The 27,853-nt window shown below is 39.5% G+C and overlaps 1 protein-coding gene across 2 annotated transcripts in view; it reads right to left on the bottom strand.

Moving 5' to 3' along the window:
• Positions 1-12,512: 12,512 nt before the first annotated feature.
• Positions 12,513-27,853, bottom strand: part of MORC3 (MORC family CW-type zinc finger 3) — a 46,544-nt gene continuing 31,203 nt past the window's right edge. Inside the window, exons 11-17 of one of the 2 annotated variants that reach the window (XM_004389443.3) lie at positions 26,943-27,065; positions 26,773-26,847; positions 25,576-25,621; positions 24,007-24,173; positions 19,146-20,034; positions 17,070-17,224; positions 12,513-14,688 (exon numbers count right to left, since the gene is read on the bottom strand). In XM_004389443.3, coding sequence (XP_004389500.1) covers positions 14,535-14,688; positions 17,070-17,224; positions 19,146-20,034; positions 24,007-24,173; positions 25,576-25,621; positions 26,773-26,847; positions 26,943-27,065 — 1,609 coding nt within the window. In that variant the 3' untranslated portion in view covers positions 12,513-14,534. Of the gene's footprint in view, positions 14,689-17,069; positions 17,225-19,145; positions 20,035-24,006; positions 24,177-25,575; positions 25,622-26,772; positions 26,848-26,942; positions 27,066-27,853 lie in introns of both variants that reach the window. The other variant, XM_023724415.1, reaches the window with a different exon arrangement.

Raw genomic sequence — 27,853 nt, forward strand, 5'->3', positions numbered from 1 at the left:
ATTCGTTCTGCTTTTCTTTTTTGCTTATTTTGATATGTTGGGGAGGGTGAGCCAGGCATGCTTTGCTGCTTGCTCATCTGTAGGCACAATAGCTCTCACCACTTTGTCTGGGTGGGCCCAGCAACAGCAGCAGGGTGAGCCCACTTCGCTGTACTTGGGTTTGGTGAAATGACTGAGGGTGGATTGGGTGGGCACTGCCTGCTTCCTGACATTGGTCCAGCAGTGTGGGAGCATTCAAACCCCCTCACCAGCTAGGGGTGGGTGTCAAAACAGGGAGTGGTACAGGCTTGCTTCCCACTGTTCAGCAGCTGGTTGAGTGGTGGGAGGGAAGGGGCGGTGCAGGTATGGTGTGGCCATGGTCCTGAGTGCCAGGGGTGCTCTAGCCACAGTAGCACAGTGGGGGCCTTGAGGAAGGGGGGTAGGTGGCATATGGGGCAAGATGGGTGTGTGAGAAAGACATGTAAGAAAGGGAAAAAAAGGTGGCACAGTGGGGGCTGCTGAGTGGGGTCAGGGCCGTCCCAGGGTCAGATGGTAAGCAAGGGGAGGTGGCTTACAGGGCTAAGTGGGAGGGAGAAAGAAAGGAAAGAAAAACATGTCAGTGCACTGAAAGCCAGGGGGTGGGGGCAGGGCAGACCCGGGGCAGCGGCAGTCAGGTGCACCCTTGGCTCTCTCTCTTCGGGGGCATGCGGAGATTGGTGAGAAGGAGGGGGAGGTGGCATACGGGGCTAGATGGGAGGGAGAAAGAAAGAAAGAGGAAAAAATAGTGGCGTGGTGGGTCCTGTGACTGGGGGTAAGGTGGAACGGGGGCCCAGTGGGATGGGAGGGGGGTGGCGTACGGGGCTAGGTGGGGGGAGAAAAGAAGAAAAAAGCCACACAGCAGGAAGGGGAGGGGAGGACTTGTATCGTGGACCCCAGCAGCTGGGGCCAGAATAGGTGGGCTTTTGCTTCTACTCTGTTCCAGTAGTAAAGAACACACTGTTAATCCATGGTGTGGGGTGGTAATAATAATATGCAAAATTTTGCCACCAACAGATCAAGTATTGGTGAGAAGCAAGGCTCTGGTGATCACATGTTTCATGCTTTTCTACAATTTTGTCAGAGTACAAGTATAGGGAAGCTGCTTAGTTGGTCCAACTTTCACTACACAAAGTGGTGGAAGAAAGAGGTGAGCTCAGGACTTCAGAATCACAGCTCAAGTGCAGCACAAAAAACGTCAAATATGCTGCTTGTGCACTGAAAGAAAGCCTTATTTCTTGTAGTAACAGAGCTGATATTGCTGAAAATCAAACCCAGAGGCTTATTGTAAGAGTGGCTGAATGAAAATGCCAACAGAATTTCTAACCTGAATGGTGTCTGAAGTTAAAGTGAGGGCATTTATTGGGAAGAAATGGGATCCTGAAACTTGGGATGGGAAGATATGGGTAGATAATCAAGAAGCTGGAAGCATTGAGCTCCTACATTCTATTGAATCACCCCTGCCAACAGAACCAGCCCTCTCACTCCCATCTGAAGAGATTAATCCATCTTTGTCTGCTAAGCCACCCTTTCCAATAAAACCATTAGCCCCTTCACCCTCATCTGATGAGATTAACCCTGCTGTGTTTGAAGAACCTTTGTCTGAAATACTACCTGGGGCAGCATCTGAGTCATTGCTGGGGCATTGCCTGGGGTAGATGCCTTACAAGACATTGCTGAATGTTCCCAGGACCCACACCCAACACCCATTTTTGTTTCTAGACCTATAACTAGACTTAAGTCACAGCTAGCCCCGAAAGGTGAATAACAGAGTGTGACCCAGTAGTAGGTACACCACACTTCAAAAGAACTGCTTGACTTTTCCAATATATACAAACAAAATCCTGGGGAATATGTGTTGGGGTGGCTATTAAGGGTGTGGGATGATGAAGCAAGGAACATAAAGTTGAATCAGTCTGCGTTTGTTGATATGGGCCCACTAAGCACAGATTCTTCATTCAGTGTTTCCGTTTGTGAGGTTAGGATAGAATCGAATTGTTTATTTTGTTGGTTCACTGATGCATGGATTATGCAGTCGCCTACACTAAATCAAGCTAAAATACCAGATCTGCCTTGGTATACTGTAGAAGAAGCTATCCAAAGGCTTAGGGAAATTGGCATGTTAGAGTGGATTTATCAGGTTAGACCCACAGACCCCCCCACATGGAGTGCCCAGAGAACACAACTTTTACAGTAAGGAACAAATTTGTGAAGAGAATGCCAGCATCCTTGAAGACTGCTGTGATTGATATTTTATGTAAGTCAGATTTGACAGGGGGAACTTCCCTAACTGAATTAAGACACCAAAATACAATGGGGCTGATTGGACCCCATGATGGTAGGGGTAAGTTGTGGCTGGCACTCAATCAACAAAGACAAGGTGGGTGTGGTTATCATAATGGACAGCAGAGTCAAAGTAGTAATCAGAATAATCTGATTCTTATGTACGTATGGTGTTGACTGCTTAGGCATGGTGTCCCTAGGAGTGAAATAGATCTGGAATCTTCCAAATATTTACTTGATCTGTACAAGAATTCTAGGTCAAGTGATTGGCAATCTAACTTGAATCGCGAGAATAAAGAGTCACAGCCCCTCAAAATAGAGAGTCATGGACCCTCAATCAATTCCCAAATTTGAGCCAATTTACAGACCCACAACCCCGTGAATAAAGAAGAGGCTGGGTCGCACTGATGAAGGACTCCATTACATTGCCAAATTTATACTGTTACTCTTTCTCCCAGCCTTCCCCAAAGGTATCTATGGCCTTTTATGAGAGTAACTGTTAGTTAAGGAAAAGGAAATACTCAGACTTTTTGGGGATTGCTGGATACTGTCTCTGAACTGACACTAATTCCAGGAGACACAAAAAGTGACTGTAGGCCACCAATCAGAGTGGGGGTATATAGGGGCCAGGTTATTAATGGAGTCTTAGCTTAGGCTGTCTCACAGTGTGTCCAGTGGGTCCCTGAACCCACCCTGTAGCAATTTTCCCAGTTCCAGATTGCATAATTGGAATAGATATACTCAGCGACTGGCAGAAACCCCACATTGGATTCCTGACAAGTGGAGTAAGGGCTATTATGGCGGGAAAAGCCAAGTGCAAGCCATTAGAACTTCCCCTACCTAGGAAAATAGTAAACCAAAAGGAATACCACATTCCTGGAGGAATTGTGGAGATTACTGCCACCATCAGGGACTTGAAGAATACAAGGGTGGTGATTCTCACCACATCCCTGTTCAACCCACGAATTTGGCCTGTGAAAAAACAGATGGATCTTGGAGAATGACAGTGGATTATCATAAACTTAACCAGATGGTGACTCCAATTGCAGCTGCTGTTCCAGATATGGTTTCATTGCTTGAGCAAACTAATATATCTCCTGGTACGTGGTATACAGCTACTGAGCTGGCCAATGCCTTTTTCTCGATTCCAGTTTAGAAGGAACACCAGAAGCAGTTTGCCTTCAGCTGGCAAGGCAAGTAATACACCTTCACTCTCTGACCTGATAGGTATATCAACTTTCCAGCCCTATGTCATAATTTAGTCTGCAGGGACCTTGAGCTGCCCATAATGAACTGGATGTTGTCTGACCCACAGAGCCATAAAGTTGGATGTGCACAGCGCAGTCCATTATTAAATGGAAGTGGTATATACAAGATCAGGCCCAAGCAGGACCTGAAGGCACAAGCAAGGTGTATGAGGAAGTGGCCTAAATGCCCATGATCTCTCCACTCCTGTCATATTACTGTCCATCTTCCAGTCAGTACCTATGGCCTCATGGGGAGTTCCTTATGATCAGTTGACTGAGGAAGAGAAAATTCATGCCAGGTTTACAGATGGCTCTGCGTGATAGTGCAGGCACCACTCAGAAGCGGACAGCAGCAGCACTACAGCCCCTTGCTGTGACCTCTCTGAAGGACAGTGGTGAAGGGAGATCCTCCCATTGGCGAGAACTTTGAGCACTGCCCCTGGTTGTTCACTTTGCTTGGAAGGAGAAATGGCCAGATGTGTGACTGTATACTGATTTGTGGGCTGTGGCCAATGGTTTGGCTGGATGGTCAGGGACTTGGAGGGAATAGGATTGGAAAATTGGTGACAAGGAGGTATGGGGAAGAGGTATGTGGATAGACCTGTCTTAGTCATCTAGTGCTGCTATAACAGAAATACCACAAGTGGATGGCTTTAATAAAGAGAAATTTATTCGCTCAGTCTAGTAGGCTAGAAGTCCAAATTCAGGGTGTCAGATCCAGGGGAAGGCTTTCCCTGTTGGCTCTGGGGAAAGGTCCTTTTCATTAATCTCCTGGACTAGAAGCTTCTCCATGCAGGAACCCCAGGTCCAAAGGACACGCTCTGCTCCCAGCGCTGCTTTCTTGGTGGTATGAGGTCCCCCTGTCTCTCTACTCACTTCTCTCTTTTATATCTCAAAAAAGATTGCTTCAAGCCACCATCTAATTTTGCAGAGCTCATCAACATAATTGCCGCTAATCTCATCTCATTAACATCATAGTGATAGGATTTACAACACATAGGAAAATCACAACAGATGACAAAATGGTGAACAATAACACAATACTGGGAATCCTGGCCTAGCCAAATTGATACACATAATTTTGGGGGACACTGTCTGAATGGGCCAAAGAAATGAAGATATTTGTGTCTCATATGAATGCTCACCAAAGTGTGACCTCGACAGAAGAGGATTTTAACAGTCATGTAGATAGGAAGATGTGTTTGTTCTGTGGAAACCGGTTATCCCCTTTCCCCAGCCACTCTCATCATTGCCCAATGGGCTCATGAACAAAGTGGCCATGGTGGCAGGGATGGAGGTTATGCGTGGGCTCAGCAACATGGACTTCCACTCACAAAGACTGACTTGGCTACAGTCACTACTGAATGCCCAATCTGCCAGCAGCAGAGACGAACACTGAGTCCTTGCTATGGCACCATTCCTCAAGGTGACCAGCCAGTGACCTGGTGGTAGGTTGATTACATCGGACCACCTCCATCATGGACAGGGCAGCATTTCATTCTTACGGGGATAGACACTTACTCTGGACATGGGTGTGCCTTCCCTACCACTCATGGACTCACAGAATGCCTTCTCCACTGTCATGGTTTTCCACACAGCATCCCCTCGGATCAAGGGACTCCATAGCAAATGAAGTACGGCAATGGGCCCAGACTTATGGAATTCACTGGTCTTACCATGTTCCCCATCATCCTGAAGCAGCTGGCTTGAAAGCACAGTGGAATGGCCTTCTAAAGACACAATTACGGTGTCAGCTAGGTGGGAAAACTTTCAGGGTTGGGGCAATGTTCTCCAGAAAGCTGTATATGCTCTAAACCAGTGTCCAATATATGGCACTGTTTCTCCATAGCCAGGATTCACAGTTCCAGGAATCAAGTGGTGGAAATGGGAGTGGCACCACTCGCCATTACCCCTAGTGATCCACTTGCAAAATTTTTGCTTCCTGTCCCTGTGACCCTATGCTCTGCGAGTGTAGATGTCTTAGTTCCAAAGGGAGGAATGCTCCCACCAGGAGACACAACACGGATTACGTTCAACTATTAGTTTAGAATGCCACCGGGCCATTTTGGGTTCCTCATGCCTCTGGATCAACAAAGAAGGGAGTTACCATACTGGCTGATGTGATTGACCTATCGAGGGGAAATCGGATTGATGCTGTATAATAGAGGTAAAAAAAACTGTGCCTGGAATACAGGAGATCCCTTAGGGTGTCTCTTAGTACTACCATGCCCTGTGATTAAAGTAAATGGAAAACTACAGCAACTAATTCCGACATGATTACTAATGGCCCAGACCCTTCAGGAACGAAGGTTTGGGTCACACCATCAGGCAAAGAACCACGACCAGCTGAGGTGCTTGCTGATGGTAAAGGGAATATGGAATGGGTGGTGGAAGAAGGTAGTTCTAAATGCCAGTTATGACCATGTGACCAGTTGCAGTAACAAGAACTGTAATTGTTGACTGTTTCTTCCTTGTATGTGTGCAACGTATCTTTTTTTGTTTTCTTCATTTATAAGATGTAAATGGGACTAGCGCATTTTCGGTTTTATGCAGGTTGGTTGTATCATGTTAGGCACAAGTACGATGTTGTAATTATATTTATAGATTGTTTATGGTTTAAGGAGATGTATACAGGTGGCAAGTCAACAAGGTGAGGACTATGATGGTTAAGGTTGTGTGTCAATTTGACTGGGCCATGACTCTCAGTGGTTTGGCAGTTATGTAATGATGTAGTCATCCTCCATGATGCAATCTGATGTGATCAGCCAATCAGTTGTAAGGGGAGTTTTTTTTGGGAGTGTGGCCTGCATCCAGTAGATATGGACATTCCCACAAAGTTTGCTTGCTTGCTCTGGATCCTGCATCCAGCTCATCATCATCCAACCTCCGGTTCTTGGGACTTGAGCCAGCTGCCTGCTGATCTTGAGATTTGTCAGCCTCCACATCCTGTGAGCCAGTGCCCTGCCATCTTACCTGACTATCTTGGGATTCACTGATCTTGGCAGTCTGTTAGCCAGCAGTCTGCTGTCTTACCTGCCGATACTGGGTTTGCCAGCCCCTGCAGTTATGTGAGTCTGGAGAAGCCTCCAGCCTGATGTCTGACCCATGGACTTGGGATTGCCAGCCTCTACAACTGCATGAGCCATTTCCTTAAGATAAATGTGTGTGTGTGTATATATATACATGATTCACTGGTTTTGCTTCTCTAGAGAACTCAGCCTATGATATATGGTAAATTTTTTGGACAAGAGTGTCAAGGTTATCAACAGGGAAAGGAAAGTCTTTTCAACAAATGATGCTAGAATGAATGGACATTCATTCATACAGGAAAAAATAAAACTCAACCTTTAGCTCACACCATACACAAAAAGTAACTCAAAATGGATCACAGACATAAATGTAAAAGCTACAACTGTAACATTTCTAGAAGGTGGTATAGAAAATCTTTGCAACCTTGAGGTAGGCAAAACTTTCTTAGAAACATTTTAAAAAGTGATAAATTGGACTTCATCAAAATAAGAAATTTTGCTCCTTCAAACACACCCTTAAAACAAAAGATATGCCACAGACTCGTAGTAAATATATGCAATACATATATTTGACAAAAGACTTGTATTCAGAATATATAAAGATCTCTTACAACTCAATAAAACAACCAAATTTTTCTAAATGGGCAAAATATTTGAAGAGTACTTCACAAAAGAAAACGTAAAATGGCCAATACGTAAATGAAAAGATGATCTACGACACAACTTATCAGGGAAATGCACATTAACACCATAATGAAATAATACTATACACCCACTGTAGTTGTTAGGTGTCATTGAGTCAGTTCCGAATCATAACGACCCTATGTACAACAGAACGAAACACTGCCTGGTCCTGCACCATCCTCACAACTGTTGCTATGTTTGAGCCCATTGTTGCAGGCACTGTGGCAATCCAGCTCATTGAGGATTGCTTAGTTATCTAGAGCTGCTATAAGAGAAATACCACAAATGGATGGCTTTAACAAAGACAAATGCATTCTCTCACAGTCTAGGAGGCTAGAAGTCCGAATTCAGGGTGCCAGTTTCAGGGGAAGGCTTTCTCTCTCTGTCAGCTCTGGGGAAGGTCCTTGTCATCAATCTTCCCCTGGTCGAGGAGCTTGTCCACACAGCAACCCGAGTCCAAAAGATGGGCTCTCCTCCTGGTTCTTCATTCTTGGTGGCATGAGGTCCCCCGTCTCTCTGCTCGCTTCTCTTTTATATCTCAAAATAAGTTGTCTCAAGACACAACTTACTCTTGTAGATTTAGTCCTACCTCGTTAACATCATAGAGGTAGGATCTACAACACATAGGAAGATCACATCAGATGACATAATGGTGGACAATCACACAGTACTGGGAATCATGATCTCGCCAAGTTGACACACATTTTAGGGGGCCATAATTCAATCCATAATATTCCACTCTTTGGACCCCAAAAATTCATGTCCTTGCCACACGTAACATATTCATCCTATCATATCATAGCAAACATCATAAATCAACTCCAAGTCCAAAATCCAAAAATTCCTCTTCATCTGTGAAATCTAGAATACAAGTTATCTGCTTCCAAAGTACAATGGTGGAACAGGCACAAGCAGACATTTCCATTACGAATGGGAGAAATTGGAGGGAAAGAAGGGATAACAGGCACCACGCAAGTCAGCAGAAAACATTAGCTCTCAAGCTTGACAATAATCCTCTGTTCTCTGAGATCATTTAGGCAATAGCCCTGTCCTCCAGACTCTGGGTGTTGCCCACACTCCGGATTCTGGGTGGAGGCCCCACCCTGAGAAACTCCAGAGGACGTCGCTCCATCCTTTGTGACCCCAGAGGTCAGGGCCCTACCCTTTCAAACTTAGGCAGCTCTGCTTCCTATGTTGTCTCTTTAGCTTCTGCTTCCTGGTTCCTCGGCCTCTTGTCCCCTTGGGCCTCGCAGCCCTTGCCTGCCCTGCTGAAGCAAGTGTTCCAAAGCTCTGTACCCCACTGATAAGTGCTCAGAGGCACCCCATTCTGTCAGGAAGCCTCCTGTGCAAACACACTCAGCTCTCTTGCTCTGTGTGTCGGCTCCTGCACTGTCTTGCACTGGTCTCCTGGTTCTGCTGCTGCTTCTCGCCATCTGCGCCATCTCCAGCGTAACAGCTGTCCTCATTTCCTTCTGAGTCATCAAAATTGGCTTTGATGTCCTTGATTCCACCAACAGTCTCTTCAAGGCAAGAGTCTAGTAGGCCTTTACTATTAGGCACTTTAAAACTCTTTCAGCCTCTATCCATTCAGTTTTAAAACAGCTTCCACATTTTAGTTATCTGTTAGAGCAGCACCTACTCTCTTGGTACCAAATTCTTAGGTATCTAGTGCCCCTGTAACAGAAATGCCACAAATGGATGGTATTTCTCACAAAGAGAAATTTATTCTCTCACAGTCTAGGAGGCTAGAAGTCCAAATTCTGGGTGCCAGCTCCAGGTGAAGGCTCTGTAGACTCTGGGGGGTAAGGTCGTTGTCATCAATCTTTCCCTGGTCTACAAGCTTCTCAGCAAAGAGATTGCAGGTACAAGGACATGCTCCCTTCCTGGTTCTTCATTCTTGGTGGCATGAGGTCCCCATCTCTCTGCTCGCTTCTTTCATATCTCAAAAGAGACTGACTCAAGATACAACCTAATCTTCTAGACTGAGTCCTGCCTCATTAACATCAGAGAGGTAGGGTTTACAACACATAGGAAAATCACATCAGATGACAAAATGGTAATCACACAATACTAGGAATCATGACCTAGCCAAGATGACACACATTTTTCGGGGACCTAATTCAATCCGTAACAAGGGTCTTCCTCTTTTTCAATGACCTTGTACCAACCATGATGTCCTTCTCCAGGGACTGGTCCCTCCTGATAACACGTCCAAAATACATTAGATGAAGTCTCATCATTCTTGCTTCTAAGCAGCATTCTGGCTGTACTTCTTCCAAGACAGATTTTGTTCTCTGGCAGTCCATGGTATATTCAAAACTCTTCACTGTTAATTCAAAGGCATCAATTCTTCTTTGGTCTTCCTTATACACTGTCCAGCTTTCACATACGTAAAAAAAAACAAAAACTGTTGCCAATGAGTCAATTCTGACTTATAGCGATGCTATAGGGCATAGTACAACTGCCCCATAGGGTTTCCAAGGAGTGGCTAGTAGATTCAAACTGCTTTTTGGTTAGCAGCAGAGCTCTTAACCACTGCACCACCAGGGCTCCATGAGGTGATTGAAAATACCATGGCTTGAGTCAGGTGCACCTTAGTCCTTATCATGGATTGAATTGTGTCCTCCAAAAATGTGTATCAATTTGACTAGGCCATGATTCCCAGTATTGTGTGATTGTCCACCATTTTACCAATCTGATGTGATTTTCCTTTGTGTTGTAATTCCTATCTCTATGATGTTAATGAGGTGGGATAGGCGGTAGTTATGTCAGTGAGGCAGGACTCAATCTACAAGACTGGATTGTGTCTTGAGCCAATCTCTTTTGAGAAATAAAAGAAAGAAGTCAGCAGAAAGACAGGGGGCCTCATACCACCAAGAAAGCAGTGCCGGGAGCAGAGCGCGTCCTTTGGATCCAGGGTTCCTGCACAGAGAAACTCCTAGTCCGGGGGAAGACTGATGACAAGGACCTTCCTCTAGAGCTGACAGCGAAAACCTTCCCCTAGAGGTGACACCCTGAATTTGGACTTCTAGCCTACTAGACTGAGAATAAACTGTTAAAGCCATCCACTTGTGGTATTTGTTGTAGCAGCACTAGATAACTAAGATAGTCCTCAAAGTGACATCTTTGCTTTTTAACACTTTAAAGGTCTTTTGCAGCAGATTTGCCCAATACATCATTTCATTTCTTGACTGCTGCTTCTGTAGATGCTGATTGTGGACCTAAGTAAAATGAAATCCTTAGAAACTTCAATATTTTCTCCATTTATCATGATATTGCTTATTTGTCCAGCTGTAATACACTCATTAGAAAAACCAAAATGAAATACACTGCAATATCATGTATTGACAAGGATGTCAGGAACTAAAACTCTCAGACACTGCTGGCAATGCAAAATGTTATAAGCAGTTTGGAACAGGGTGGCAGTTTCTCATCAAGTTAAACCTAAAACTACCATAAAACTCAGCCATTCCACTCCTATGTATTCACTCAAGAGAAATAAAAACATGTCCAAAGACTTGTACATGAATGTACACAGATCATTTATTCATAAGATCCCAATTGGAAACAGTATAAATACCCAGCAAGTGAAAGGATAAACAAAGTGTGACTTATTCATGCAACTGAATAGTACTCAATAATAAAAAAAATGAACTGATATACACAACATGGATAATTTCAGAAACATGCTGACTGAAAGTAGCCCAACACCAAAGAGTACATATTCTATAGTCCCATTTACATGGTGTACTAGAAAACACAGAATTAAACTACAGTGACAGCAGATCAGTGGTTACCTGTACCTGGTTGGGGAGTGGGCTGATAGGGATGACTACAAATGGGCACAGTGTGCTTTGTGCAGTGATGAAAATGGTCTATATCTTAACTGCATTGGTGGGTGCATGACTGTATGCATTTATCAAACCTCATGGAAATACACACTTAAAATAGGTATATTTTATAATGTAAATTACTCAATTGCTTAAAAAAACCTGAATAAAATTTTACATCACACATACAAAGTAATACCTACAAATTTAAAATAAATCATATAAATGAAGCTGTGTATCATTTGGAGGCTTAACCACACAGAAACAAATTACTTCAAGTGATTGGCAAACACACAAATTTGATTATACATCCCTAAAACCAAAACCATTGCCATCAGGCTGGTTCAGACTCACAGTGACCCTATATGACAGAGTAGAACGGCCCCACACAGTTTCCAAGGCTGTAATCTTTATGGAAGCAGATTGCCACATCTTTCTCCTGCGGAGCAGCTAGTGCTTTTGAACCACCAACCTTTTGGCTAGCAGCCATGGGCTTAACCTCTGTACCACCCAGGGCTCCTTATACATCCTTAGTGATATCTTAAAGACAGAGGACGAAGAATGTACAGATTTAAAGAAACTTCAGAGACACAGCAACGAAATACAATGTGTCGATTTTGTTCAGATTCTAACATAAACAAAACAACTGAAAAAATAATAATGAAATGACAAAAGAAATTTGAACACTGATTCAATTTATTATTAAGGAATCATTAATTTTTAAACGTATAACAACAGTACTGTTTTTGTGTTTTGAAAAAGGAGCTTATATTTTAGAGATGATAATAAACTATTTAGATAAAATCATATGACAGCTAGAACGTGTTTCAAAATATTATGGGAGGGATTTCAAAACTTACTACAAAGCTACAGTAATCAAAACAATGTGGTACTTGAAAAAGGATAGACAAATAGACCAATGGAACAGAACTGAGAGTCCAGAAATAAACCCATACATCTATGGCCAATTGTTTTTTGACAAGGGTTCCAAGTCCATTCAATGGGAAAAGGGTAGTCCTTTCAACAAAAGTGCTCAGACAATTGGATTTTCACATGCAAAAGAATGAGGTTGGACCCTACCTCACACCATATACAAAAATTAATTCCAAATGGATCAATGACCCACATACAAGCTAAAACCATAAAACCTGTAGAAGGAAACATAGGAGTAAATCTTTAGGACCTTGTATTTTGCAATGGATTCATAGATATAATACCAAAAGCATGAGCAACAAAAGAAAAAATAAACTGGACTTCATTAAAATTAAAAACTTCGGTGCACAGGACATTTTCAAGAAAGTGAAAAGAATCTGTTTCTGCTTTATTTAGTCACTTGGTTTTCACTAATATTTTGTAGCCTTGGCTGATGAAATTAGATCCTATTTGTAGAAATTATGAACTATTCTGGTTTACCTCCTCGTGTATTTTTTTTCTTTTGTTTTCAAGTAATAAATGCTAGTTAAAGCAACACTGCTCTCATGTACTAGCCTTTTATAAATTTAATGTAACAGTAAAAAGTCAGGTATCTACCTAAGTACTGCGCATATCATGAAAGCCCACATTGTCCTGTTGAATTTCTTGTTAGTCATGTTTTCAAAGCCTCATATCTTGGCAATATTTTCTTTAAGGGTTAAAATATGTTAAGTACTTTCAAAGAATCAATTTAGCAAGTAAGTTTCTCTTACTAACTCTATGATTAATTTTCCCACTAAGACAGATAACAGCCATATAAAATATATTTTTTGGCAAGGATATACAAGCTGATTAAAAGGGCAACTTCCAGAAAGAACTACCACATAAATATTCACACATCTGAGACATGCTCTACAATCAAAGACAAAGTTTCTTCTTACTTGCAGAACTAAGTTACACACACACACACACACACACACACGGGCTCTTTCTCTGTGGAAAGAGCTCAGCCTTAGTCTCAATGCAAATAGTCTTAGTCCTCAAATATAACTTGTAAGTAACATAGAAAAAGGAGCTCAATTTAGGGTCTAAAGGATACATTCTCAGTTTTAAAAATATAGTTTGGAGTTAATATATAGAATTCTTTAAAGTAACATCTGAAAAATTAGGCATCATATATTTTTATTACAAGATATTTTAAAATTTGGGTGGATACAATTGTGACAGAAAACCAGCTTCATACAAAAAATACACTTTCAATTATTTTATCAAGCAAATAAAAACAATCTTCATTTATTTGCTCTTTCCAGAAGTTAATATACAGTAAAAATTTAATATTGTATATAACAGACATGTAATTAAGCATACATAGAAAATGAACAAGAATTGAATATTCAGAAACAAAAGTAAAAATAAATAACAATGATAAAACTTTGAAAAAAATAATGCACATTTTAGTTGTGGAAAATATGATTTTTAATTATATATACATAGTTATACTTAATAGAAAGCCATCTCTTTCAAACTGCAGAAAACATGAGACCAATTAAGCGTGGTTTTTTGTGGCATGTAATACTATAATCCTAGGGCAGTTTTCTTGCTCTAACTCCAGGATAAAACACTTAAATCTGTAATATAATAAAGGGTATGTAGTATTTTCGAGAAAGATTGTCTTCCTCAACTCATATTAACCTGTAAGTAATCCTATAAAAGGCTGTACAGGAAATTTCACAAAAAGAAATATTAAAACAATTACTGTGCCCACTCTATGTTGACCAAGCAGCCAAAAATGGGCTTCAAAGTAAACTGGATGATACACTGAATACTTTGAATACTTTCATTTTATATTAAAGATCATCTCTTTGTTCTATAAAAACACTTTGTATTTAACCATGATTGGCAATCTCAGCACAAGAAAATCCTGGCAAACTGGAGTCAGTTTCTGCTTCCTTATTTTCATGAATAAAATATTTTAAGAGATAGGAATTTATAGAAAAGAAATATTAATGCTCAATTCACTTACAACCAGTCTTCTCAGGACTGCTATTACATTTTTTAAAAATCCTGCTTAAACTTTTTCTTAAGAAAATCAAAGGTAACATTTCCATTTGTATTATGGCACAGCCCTCAATTCAGAGAAAAATACACTTTGGGGAACCAGAAAAGATTGCACAAAGGTTGGGGGCAACCTGAAAAGCTCTTGGTGAAAAACACTGAAGTTCTCTAGGGTAATAAAAAAATATGTGCAGACTTAAATTACAAATATTTACATTTCAAAACAGAATCTTGAGTTTGATACTCAGCCGCTCAATACCAACAATTCTCAAGTTATTTGAAAACGTATGATAATGTGTCCACAATATTTGTGGCCACACTTGAATGCATAGAATTCAACACATTTTGAAAGCATAATGCAAAGATTATGGTTCTTCTGTTACCTATCGTTATCTATAAAACAAAATTGTTTACATTTTGAAAGCTGTACAACCAAAAGCATTGAGCAGGTATTTTTATTATCTCACATCAAATGTATGTTAAGTACTACTGATTTCACTCATTTGTTCAACAACTTGTCCTAAAATCTCATCAACTACATCAACATCATAATTTACTTGCTGAAGATCTAGATCAGGCACAATCATAGCCAGCAGCTGTCCCACGTTAATGCGAAGCGATCGAAGTTTGAGGCTGCAACACAAATATTAAAGTTTTAGAAGAGCATTATAACACAGTTTAATATTTATGTGGAACTTAAAACTAGTGGCTCTGCTTGGTTCCCACTGATAAATTTATAAGCTGCAGATTGGAGAAAACATCAACTAGTAAAATATATAAACTAGAAGATGCTATTTGCAATTTAAAATATTACCATCATCTGGAAAATAACAGTGATATACTAGAAAGAACATTAGTCTAAGAATAAGAATGTATCTCTGCATTTTGGCTTTCTTTTGAGAAAATAAACTAAATTGTTTCTCTAAACTTATAATATGCTAGAGTTCACGGAATATCCATTTTACCATGTATTTTAGAAAAGTGTTTTGCTGAAAACACTGTAAAATCCTGGATTAGATGATCACTCTCATTCTTTCCAAGTGTATGTACATGTATCTAATTGTCAACATTTCAGAGTTTAAAAAAATTCCAAAAAGTATTTAAGCAATTACATAAAATACCTAAAACTTCAAGGTAACTTTTGCTTCAAAGACTGTCAGACACACATGAATTAAGAATGTTACAATGCTCTGGTTTAGCGCCCGATGCTCCCTCCAAATAGAGTTAAGTCCTTATTTAGTTTAGGTACTGATCTTTTCTAGGGTGGAAATCTTTGAAGGTGTTAAGATGCTCATCCTTGGGTTGATAATACACAAATGTGATTTTAGGCATGTTAGTTTCGTGAGCTTCCATGGTAAGAGTCCACTGGACCTTTGATAAAATTTCACATCATTTCCACACCCTCCATTTCTCCACGTACTGCTCGATCCTATCTTTTTAAAACATAAGCTAAAAGACAAAGTAATATGTTAAGTGAGGATGGTGGGAGACATTTCTCAACACTAGTACCTTTTAGGTCTCATGTAGAGTTGCACAATTTTAGCCCTTAATGACTACGCAGTAACATTTTGAATGGTAAGCCATCAACTCACCAACACTGTCAGCTCCCCACCTACATCGATGCTCCCCCCGCTATCAAAAACAAAACAAAGCAAAACAGAACCTCGGGCCCATTTTAAATCTTACTGAGATAGCATAATCATTCATTTATTGCTATTTTGTTGTAAGAGAATTAAGAACTTCTTCCTGACAATCACTTACCAGGTAAAATCAATGATAATCACCTGACAATCATTGGGACAATAGCAATTAGTGTAATTTTGTGATTTCCTAAACGTTAAGATTAGGAAAGGCACGCAGTGAAATGAGGCTGTTGCTGTGTGCTGTCGAGTTGATTCTGACTCATAGCAACCCTATATGACACAGCAGAACTGCTCCATAGGGTTTCCTAGGCTGTAATCTTTCAAGGAAGGAGCCCTCATGGCGTAGTGGTTAAGCACTTAGCTGCTAACTGAAAGGTCAGCAGTTCAAAACCACCAGCCACTCTGCAGGAGAAAATGTGGCAGTCTGTTTCTGTACAGATGTATGGCCTTGGAAACCCTATGAGGCAGTTCTACTCTGTCCTGCAGCGTCGTCAGGAGTCGGAATGTTCTCAACGGCAATAGATTTAATCTATATGGGAGCAGACTGCCAGGTCTTTTCTCCCACAGAGCAGCTGGTAGGTTTGAACTGCTGATCCTTCAGTTAGCAGCTGAGTGCTTAACCAGGGCTCCTTGAAATGAGGATTTGCAAACCATAAGATAAAACTGCAGGCTGAGTAAAGTTACAAGGCTTAATAAGATACCCTAGGGATCAAACTATACTCCATTACACTTTCTGATAAAAAACACTCTTCTTTAACCCCAAGAAATCCCTCCTTCACTTCTTTGTTAGAATAAATTTTAAATATACATTGAATATTCTAAAAATAAGTAATTGATAAGATGATCAGAAATACTCCTAAATCTTTCTGTAAGTCTGAAATTGTGTCAAAATTAAAAAAAAAAAAAACCATATTAAAGGAATGTAATCATCCCTACTGTACATATTAAAAAACTGAACATCAGACACGTCTGGGCCCTGGAGTCAGAGACCCAAGTATGTGACCTGGGACAAGATCTTAACTTCTATAAACCTCAGCTTCATCATCTATAAAACAGATAAATAATAATTCTTCTCTCACAGGGCTGCTGAAATAAATGAGCTAATATAGCTAAAGCATAGTTCATGGCACATTAAAAAAAAAAAAAAAAAAACATTAAATTAATTGGTAAGTTACTATATTACCAATGCATTACAAAGATGATTGCTGTTAGGTGCCAAATCAATTTTTCAACTCATAGCAACCCCATGTGACAGAAAAGAACTGCCCCGTAGGGTTTTCTAGACCATAATCTATATGGGAGCAGACTGCCAAGTCTTTCTCCCATGGAACTGCTGGGTGGATTCGAATCACCAACCTCATTTAATATTACCTTTCCCCATCAGCATAATTTATAGACTCCTCGATGTTACTTGAAGTTGAAACTGTTCCTATTTGTTGACTTGTAGATTTTAATTTTTCAATTTCAGTTTTGAGTTCTTCACATTGTGAACGGATTTGTGATTTTTCCATTTCCAACAATTCAACCTGACAAAAATACAAATAAATTAATTTTATCATTGTAAAACTTAAAAATAATAATGCCAAAGTGCAAATTTAAGCCAAGAAATTTAGAAAACCTGTTTGACAAAATTACCAACTACTGAACATGTTAGAGAAAAAGTGTGCTATAAACCAAGCTTCATTTGTTTATAATTTCACCTCTGTATCTTTTTACATTGAAACAATACAATATTACCACTTGACCAAAAATAAATGGTACCTAAAAACCAAAAACAAAAATATAAAATGCCTGAATTATGTTGATGTCACAACCCATTGCCGTCAAGTCAATTCCAACTTACAGTGACAGTGGCTTTTATTTCTTGAACACTCACCAGGTATAAGTTATAATAGTGAGTTTATATTGATTTTTAAAATATTTTGTCATCTACCTCATGAGCCAACATTTCAAGATGAATGTTTAAATGAGAAGTTATGTCAGCAATATTTCCACGAAGGATTAAGCACAGTACTATATTATGGTTTCCAAATCCTTTTTTTTGGCAGGAACCCTCTTTTCAAACACCACATAAAAATATCAATACATAAAATAGATTTTAAAAAAAGGAGCTACCTGAATTTGAAGTGGGGGCATGTACAGAGGCTGCTACTTGTCTCCTGAAAGCAGAACTACAGCTCCCAGGCACCCATTAGCCAGGTGACTAAGTTCTAATGGATGGAATGCAAGCAACTTCCAGGAAGCATCTTTTAAGTAATCACACCCCTTCTCCCTTCTCTTTCCTGCTGCTTGGAATGTAGACACAAAGGCTGATCCTGCAGAGCCACCTCAGACCACAACTGCCCCTTGAGAAGCGAAGTAACAATGCAGGAAGAGTCTGAGTCTCTTGTGACCATGGAGCTGCCCCTGTTATTTGGAGTTTTGTTATCTGCAAACGAACTTAATACAGGGCACATCTATAAAATGAGGATACCTCTATCTACCCTGCATGGTTATTATAAGGCTTATTAATAATGGATATAAAGTTCCTATCAAATTGAATAACTGAGTGTTTCAATGGGGGTGATACTGGCATTTTGAGCAGGACATTCTTCATTGCACAGCAATGTCCTGAGCACTACAGGACATTTACCATGCCTGGACACAACCCATTAAATTTCAGTAATGCCCATCTCCTCAAGACATTGTAAGAAACAAGAACGTCCCTACAACATTACCAAGAAAGTGAAAAGACAACCTATAGAATGTGAGAAAATATCTGGAAATCTGATAAGGTTTTAATATACAGAATATATAAAAAACTCCTAAAACTCAACTAGAAAAAGACCAACAACCCAATCAAAAAAATGGGTGAAGGACCTGAAGAGATTATTTCACCAAAGATATACAAATAGCCAAAAAACACATGAAAAGATGCTCAAGTCATTAGGGAACTGTAAATCGAAACCACACTAGGAAAGCTATTATCAAAAAAACAGAAAATAACGTGTTGGTGGGGATGTGGAGAAACTGGAACCCTTGTGCATTGCTGGTGGGAATGGTGCAGCTGCTGTTTAGAAAACAGTTTGGTGGTTCCTCAAAAACTTACACACAGAATTACCATATGACCCAGCAATTCTACTCCTAGGTATATGCCCAAAAAAAGTGAAAGAAGAGACTCAAATACTTGCACACCAACGTTCACTGTAGCATTATGCGTAACAGTCAAAAGGTGGAAACAACTCAAAGTGTCCATCAACAGATAGTTAACAAGTCAGATATAAAAGGACAAATATTGCATAATTCCATTTATAGGAAATATCTAGAAAAAACAAATGCACAGAAACAGAAAGAAGACAGTGGTTGCCAGGGGCTGGGGGAAGGGAGGAATGAGGAGTTAGCAGGTCTTTCAGGTTTAAATGCCCATGGACTCCCATTACTATCATTGTGTTGGATGAAATAACTCACCTCCCTTTTATATTGGTCCCTCTCAACACTGCATTTGTCCAGCTGTCTAAATACATCATCAAGCTGCACAGCCATTTCATCCATTTCACTTTTACTCTCACTATTACAACACTGACTGCATTCAGCTTTCACATGTTGCAAAGCACTGCACTGTTTTTTCAGCCTTTCTATTTCTTCTAAAGCTTGCTGATACTGAGATGTCATGTAGTCTGGACTTTCAGATTTGCCATTAACACTTTCAAGTAAAAATACAGCATCAGTTTCAGTAGATTGATGGCAAGTTTCCTTCTTCACATATTTGTCGTTCAGTTCTAGTATCCTCTGCTGTAACACTTTCACCTGGTCAGTAAGTGTATGGCACTGTCTTTTAAAATTTTCTCTCTCTTGAGTAACTAGAAGTAGCTCGTTTCTCACTTCATTTAGCTGGCAGCCAGCATCACCTGCACATTTATCAAAAGTTTCCTGGGTTTCGTGTGTCTTTGCTTCAGCATCCACACAGGATGCCAGTGCAGCTGCATCATTCCTTGCGTCTATTTCATCTTCAATAGTTTCTTCCTTTTTAACAACCAGATTTGGTACTTCAGTCTGTGTGGCTGCAGTAGTTCCCTGATCACATCTGGACGATGAGGTGCTGGTTGAACTAGCCTGGCCGCAAGGTTCATTATCACCCACAATCTCCATCTGAACACCACTTTGCTCTACGTGAACCTGTTCCGATTTCATTTCAATATCATGATCTACTGCAGGTTTGGGAGTACTGTTTTCCTCCAAGATGATGACATCTTCATCATCATCATCTTTATAAGCAGAATTTTCAAACGTCTGACTAGTCAATCTCCGATTCTTTGCATTCAAAATTGAGGAACGAACAGAAAGTCTCCGTTTCAGGCTGAAAAAAAAAGTAAATTATAAAATAAATAGCCTAGACAACCCTGAAGTAATAATTCTAACAAACAACCTACTGTAACATTCTTATAACTAAAGTATCTTGAAACTGTTCAGAAATTCCCACGCTCATTTTTTTTTATTAAGTTACACAGCGTATAGTACTGATCAACAATTTCGAGATTCTTTTTTTCTTTTACAGATGAGAACACAACTATCAAGATCTCTTTGAAATGCCAGATCTGTATAAAGCCAAACATCTCTTCATCCGATATCCTTCAGGCATTTCAATGCATCTATGTCCAAAACAGAATCTGACTCCCTAACGCCACCTTCCCACACCCCTTTCTCCTGTATTCTCAAGCTCAGTGAATGGCACAGCAAATTCCCTTTGCCCATCATAATTTTTATCAGCAATCAGTGACTGAAGGTGAGCCACAAAATAACCAGCATTACCTACCTTTCATAAGAAAACAATCTTCCCTAAATTAAAAACTGCCTCATTTTGCTCATGTGGTTAGTTTTCTGTGAATTTATGACCAACTGATTACTTTCTTCCCCACCTGGAGGGAAATCTGCACGAGTCTGCTCTCTGGGACCGTTTCCTAGATCCCACACTTTCTTCTCTCTTGAGCTTACTTTCTCAGAGTGATGGGGTACAACCTTCAACACTATCTTGCAAAAGAGCACATAGGACATAAAAATGTAAAGCTCTGCATTTGAAAATATCTTTATTCTACTTTCAAGTTCACTGCTGGCTTAACTGTTACACAGACCCTCAAGTAGACATTATTTTCTCAAAATTTTAAAGGCACCACTCCATTTTCATCTAACATTCAGTATTTCTGCCACTCTGATTCCTGATCTTGTACAGGTAAGCTGTTTTTCCTCTCTGGAAGCTTTAATATCTTATCTTTTCCCCTGGTGTTATAAAAGTTTATGATGATGTGCCTTAGAATGGATCTTTTCCCATACACTATGCTCTGTATTTAGTGGAAATTCAGTCCTTCTTGTTGTATTTCTTCCCGTTTTCTAATTTCTCATTCTGAAATTCCCTTCTTCAGATGTTGGCCCTCCTGTACTGATATTTTGTCTTTTCTCCATCGTCCAACTGTTTATCGTTTTGTTCTACTTTCTAAGAGGTGTATTTGTTCAACATTCATCCCAATCCCCAATAAATTTCATATTGTTTTCTTCTAGCCCCTTTGTTTCAGTTTGTTGTCCAGTATTAGAGATCAGACATCTGGGATCCTTGGCTCTCTGTTTCTAAGAGTGAAGCTGACTAGAAGCTGTGAGAGGGTTGAGCTTGTCATTCTAAGGGTGCTTAAATAGTCATCAGCTAGAGCTTTTCTCTTGGTCCAGTCGTTTTCCCAAGAGGAATCTTTCAGTCTCCTATGGGGGAGGGTGGGAAGGTAGATTATAAATCTGACTGCTAGTGGTATGGGATCCACCTAAGGGAAGGAAGTAGGAGTTTCTCACCATTCAGTACTCAAACTTCCTTACTCCTTCAGTTTCCAAAACAGGGGCTCACTCCTACCTTTAGCAGTAAAAACTGTTCCAGAAAGAGAAATTTCCCACCTTCTGACAGAGGAAGAAAACGGGCAGTTGCCAAACTTTGCAGGTAGGGACAAGGTTTGGAGAACTACTACTCTTCCTTAAAGTAAGCCTCCTGCTTTCACCCCTATCCTTCACCTTCAGAAGTACCCAATGTCCAAGTACTGAGGCTTTCTTGGGATCTGTGGAACTAGTTGATTTGCTTCTTGTCATCTTGCCACTCTCCTCCAGCAGGCCTGGGTTTCGGCTTTCTCTAGTCTGCTGTATCAATGACCTCTTGTTTATCTACTCTGCTCTGCTTAATTGAAAGTGTCCTTATTATTTTTCTTAGCAGCTAATTTCTATTTGTCTTTCTTAAGACTTAGTTTAGGTACCATCTTTCCACAGACTCTGGCTTTATGAATTTGACAATATAGGCTTTAGAAATTATTTAATAAAATTTTTCCCTCTTTATTCTCTTATTCCATTTTGATAGCAATTGCTTTTAAAAATAAATTCCATATCTTCTGTCTGTAATCTATGGAACCACCTTGAGAAAGAAAGCCAAGACTATTAAGGAGACCAGTAAAAATAACACAAGCTCTTAGTTAAGTAGCAATCCATCCCCAAAAAGGGTCCCGAAAATGTAGGTTACAAACAGCAAACTATTTAATAACATGCCTTCCTTAATTTATATATGCATAAAAGCAGTTACTTGAGGCTTTTTTGAGGTCAAAAATCTCTGAGAATCTGATAGAAGCTACAAAATCTGTCTCAAAAAAAAAAAAAAAATGCATTTAAGCACATAACACAGAAAATTAAATTGCAGATGAATTCCCAGACCTGTTGTCCTAGGCTAGAGCCTTAAATCTAGGCACCAACTCATCAGCCTTTTTGAATAGAACCAGAACCAATGGTCTAGAACAAGGCTGTTCAGTGGAATTTTCTGCAGTGATGGAAATGTTTCACATCCGCATTAACTGGCTAGTCACTAGCCACATGTGACTATTAAGCACTTGAAATGTGGCTAGTGCAACTGAGTAGCTGAATTTTTAATTTTAATTAATTTAAATAACCACATATATGACCAGAGGCTCCCATACAGGACAGCTCAGGTCTAGAGCACGGTTTCTAAGCTTACACGTATAACCCATTTAGTGGCTTATGAATCAGTCTACTGGGCCATAGTATTTTTTTGAATATAAATTAACGGCATGCACGATATGTATAACACATAGCAAGGTTGTGTCACAGACATAAGGGATACAATTTTGTGAAATTTTTGTTTCAATTTTTCTTCTACACACTACATATGTGTACATGTATATACCGGGTCATACAGGGCATAAAAATATATTTCTTACTGTGAGAAAGATCAAAGATGATTGAAAGCCAATGGTTTAGAGATTCAACCTTCAGGTTCAAGTTTCATGTTAATAATGCAGTTACTTAGTATCACCATTACAGAACTTTTTTCTCAATAATGTACGCACATCCTTGAAGACAATCAACAATCTACTCACCAATAACTAGTCCTGGAATCTAGTCATAAATTTACAATCTATTTTTTTTGGGAGATTCGCACCTTTGCTTATACAATGTTCTGAAAAATTAAAGTTGGGAATTCTTAACTAGGAAATCTAGCCAACAGAATAATGAAAATGCTTCCCGACATTCACAGCTACCATCAGGAAGAAGAGACCACGTTCTAATACTCATCACAAATCACCTGCATTTATGCTGTCAGTTCTGACTATTTTGCTCAGTTATGGTAACCCTTAGTAAAAAGAAGGCACTCTTTTCCCATGCTATCTCTCGGACTTAGACAAGGCTAAAAAGTAAAGACAGACTAAGATACTTAGTTATTCTTCTTCACCTTTGCTCATTCTATTACCTTTGAATAGGCCACCTATGCAGAGTTCTGGTTTTAGAACTTCAGGAACCAACCTAAGTACCATCTAATCACAGTCTTCTCTGACCATTCTAGCCAAGGAAGCTAATGATTCAATTCATAGATCGCTCTTCCCTTTCTTTCTCCCTTCCTTCTTCATCTACTCATCTAAAATACAGTAAGTGCCTGTAATGTGCTACGGGCGATGCTAAGAACTTTTAGGTCACACTTGATATTACAGCACTGTACTAACTGTTCCATGTTTTTCTCCTAGATATTCATCACCTTAAAAGTAGGAGTCTTCATACTGTATAATTTGATCAAATTTCACAATGAATACAATTAATATTAATGTTTAAAAACTGATTTAAATGCGTGGCAGAAGTGGGGCGGGCTAAGTTTAGACAATAAAAGCAAAGTAACCTGTCCTTAACACTTTTTACATTCATGCAAACTACAAACTCGTAGAGCTGCATTACCGTCTCAGAGGTGTCAAGTAAAGGTCCTGTTTAATATTCTCAAACATGGAAAAAGCACATCTTAGCCACTGACCTATTGCTCTCAGGTTCAGACTGGGGTGAAACTCGATTATTATTTATAAGTCTTGTTGTGTAAGTATTTGCTGCTTCTGAAAGATGCCCTCTTGGAACACTTTCCTTCACAGGACAAAAGCTTTGACTTGAAACAGGGGTCGTCCGAAACAGCAGTTCAGCACTAATCTGCTGGGGGAAAAAAATGATCTTAAAGGAACTGTTTTAATGTGATATGCTAAAACACAAGGTATAATCTTCCCTTGTCCCCTTATTCCAAAAGACACCGAGAACCATCTTAAACATGTAAATTCCTTGTTGCTACCCCAATGGCTTTACTTTTTAAAGAACTGTAAACAAAAAAACAAAGAACATACAATAGAGACTGTATATGGCCCGCAAAGCCTAAAATATTTACTATCTGGCCCTTTCAGAAAGGTTTGCTAACTCCTGTGCTATAAGGACTTACTGAGATATAATAATTTATTTTCTTAAGATAGAGAGATTGAAGATAAAGTTAGAAAAACACTACCTTTAAAAACCAAAGTATAAAAAAAGACCAGACTTACTGGCCTGCCAGAGACTGGAGAAACTCCAAGAGTATGGCCCCCGGACACCCTTTTAGCTCAGTAATGAAGTCACTCCCAAGGTTCACCCTTCAGCCAAAGATTAGACACGCCCATAAAACAAAATGAGACACAAAATGGGGCACAACAGTCCAGGGACAAGGACTAGAAGGCAGGAGGAGACAGGAAAATGGTAATAGAGAACCCAAGGTGGAGAAGGGAGAGTGTTAACATGTTGTGGGGTTGTTAACCAATGTCATAAAAGAATGTGTACTAACTGTTCAATGAGAAGCTATTTGTTCTATAAACCTAAATCTAAAGTACAAAAAAAATTTTTTACAATATTGTATGAGATAGTTATTATAAAGTAACAACAAAAGGTTTACACAAAAAAAAGGAAAAAAATATTCTTTGATGGTTACCAGGAATGGGAGGAGGAGGGAGGGAAAATTACCAAACAGACAGGAAAAAAAAAGATAAATATTATGGAGTTAAAAAAAAAACCAAAGTTCATAAGAAAACATTTCAATGTAATTACAAGCAGACACATACATGTGCAGCAGATCAATCCTTCTTACACCAGAAGTAGTACAACTAGCCACTCATCTACTCAGCATATGCTCCTTAACGCCATTAAGCACTCAGACAGAAATGGAAGGGCCAGTGAGAGCAGTGGCCCACAAAGGGAAAGAAAAACACTGTCCCTTCTGTCCAGGTAAGTGCTGGAGCACTGTTCCTTGGGTGTTCCTGTGAATTTTTCCTTAACTGCCTATCTCATGACAGGACTCTTAAAAGAATGTTTCTCTTTTCTCAGAAAACCCCAACTACACAGTAACTCTGAACAGGTAGAATGAAGATGTTGGGTTGGGAAGGAGGGCAAGGAGAAGTACAGGAAAAAAGAAGTGAACTGAATGAACACGATCCCTTCAACGGGTTAGATTACTCTCCAGATTTAAAATTCAGTGCTTATTAAGCTATATGCTACCCATTTTAAGGCACAGCTATAAGATGAAAGGTTTAATTACCCGAGGAAGCATTTCCGGTTGCCTGATCCTGAATTTTTCCTTGTCTCTTTAAAGAAAAATGAAAACATTTAAATTTACTTCATTATTACTTTTCCAATGATATACTTGCCTGGGTACTGCTAAGTTACTCAGATACATTTCCTGAACTTCGCTTCAATTTCATTATAATCAACTGTAAGCCCTTATGCAGGGGAATATTTTTACCTTTTATCTCAATAACTTTCTAATGTCTGCCTGAAGCTTTCCATCCCCCATAGGTATTATTCTCAGACCTCTGAACTGAAATACCACAATAGGCTTCTAACTGGTTTCTTTACTGCTAATCCTGCTGCTGCTGGATTTCTCTTCAAGAATTTGTTGCTGTTGTTAGTTGCTACGGAGTCAATTCCAACTCATGGCGACCTTAAATATAACTTAGTGAATTCAGCCTTCTCTGTACAGTGCATTGGCTTAAATTTCACCACGGCTAACTATCATTATCCAACTTACCTAACCCACCTCCATTTTCCATTTGTACCATTCACATATTTAGTTACACTGAACTCACTCTTCTCTGTAATTCTCATTCTACCCATCATGGAAGTCGTAGTGCAAAGATGACCTCCTTCATGAACTTTCCTGATCTGTTTCTGCCCTCCTTTCCCTCAATCTGAAGCAATCTCTCCTACGAGCTTCCATACAGTACCATATCACACCTTTTATAAAGGTATTCATCACCTTCCCTGTTAAATGATAAGCTCGTCAAGGGTTATTGTTAGGTGTCATCGAGTTGATTTTGACTCATGGTGACCCCATCTGACAGAAGAACTGCCACATAGGGTTTTTTAGGCTGTAATCTTTACGAGAATAGATTGCCAGGTCTTTCTCCTGCAGGGCCGCTGGGTGGATTCAAGCCAGCAACCTTTCAGTTAGTGGTCAAGCACTTAACTGCTGCATCACCCGGGCTCCTCAACAAGTCCCTGAAAGTTCATTTATGTATAGCCCAAGGAGACAAACTATACTGTGCTCAAAGTATCTTACAGATTGGACAGAAATAAACATCAGGTAAATTGATAATGTATCCACAGCATAAACTAAACTAAAAAAAAACTCATATCACGGGTCATAATCTTTTCTAGTTGCACTATTTTTATCTTGGCAAAGCATCAACTAATGCTGTAGAAACATTTTCTCACCCTACACTAATTCAACACTCACCTCTTTTTGTAGGTTTTTTCGTAAGTGGGATGCACCAAATCCTCATCTTCAGGTTCTTCTGGAACATCACAGTTTCTAGTCAGAAAAATCACATGGGAATAACACGTCACCAGTGCCTTGAACAAGGACTTTCTGCCTTTCCAAAAAGGGTACTACCAACTATATGGTACCTGAACTGTGGGTCAGGGTTATTGGAGCAATACCATTTTTCAGGAAGTTGATCTATCCCATCTGGTAATTTTCGCCATTTTAGACAGGAATCACATTGAACCCAAGTCTGATCAGGACGCTTCCTGTAATGAAACAAGAACAAAATACTAGCACAGAAATATGGATCCTAAGTACTTTATCTATCAGATTTTTTACATCATTTCCACCACAAAATATCCCTATTATTTCATTCCTTCCCTGAAAACTTTGTGACATAACTATTTCTGCTGTACAACAATTTAAAGTTTTAAAAACAATAATTTTAGTTACCTTCAAAAAGTTAAAGGTCACAGGCTAATATGAGCAAGGCAATTTAAATATGTTGATATTAGCATACTATTAAATCATATTTTTATTCTCTACTTTAGCATACTCCCAAATATCTAAATTCGTATAGGTTTTTGGTTTACAAAATGTTTTCCCGTTTTTATTTGAAAATTGCAATAATCCTATGAAAAATTTCTATATATTCATTTTACATATGAAGACTTCACCTTAATGCCAATGTCTTTTAAACTTTGTTTTTAAAAAATACGTTTATAAATATACATAAAAATTCAAAGAATCCAAATGTTGGTAAAGTAAAAATTAACCCCCTGTTTTAGGAGGTTACCACTTGATTTTTTTAATCCTTACAGAAATTTTCTATGCTTCTAAAACTATGCATATGTTTATGGATACTTCTAAAAAATGCAATGGGATATTTATATTGAGCTGTATCTTTTTTGCTTTTCATTATATATTTTGGACAATCTTTCCATATCAGTACACACAGGTATCATCTATTTATCCAACCATCCATCCATAGGACTGTTGCCATGTACTACTAAAGTGCTCATCAGGCATCACATCATTTAATCCTTACAACTCT

The sequence above is a fragment of the Trichechus manatus genome, unplaced genomic scaffold (genome assembly GCF_000243295.1).
Source record: "Trichechus manatus latirostris isolate Lorelei unplaced genomic scaffold, TriManLat1.0 scaffold00245, whole genome shotgun sequence".
Classification (NCBI taxonomy): Eukaryota; Metazoa; Chordata; class Mammalia; order Sirenia; family Trichechidae; genus Trichechus; species Trichechus manatus.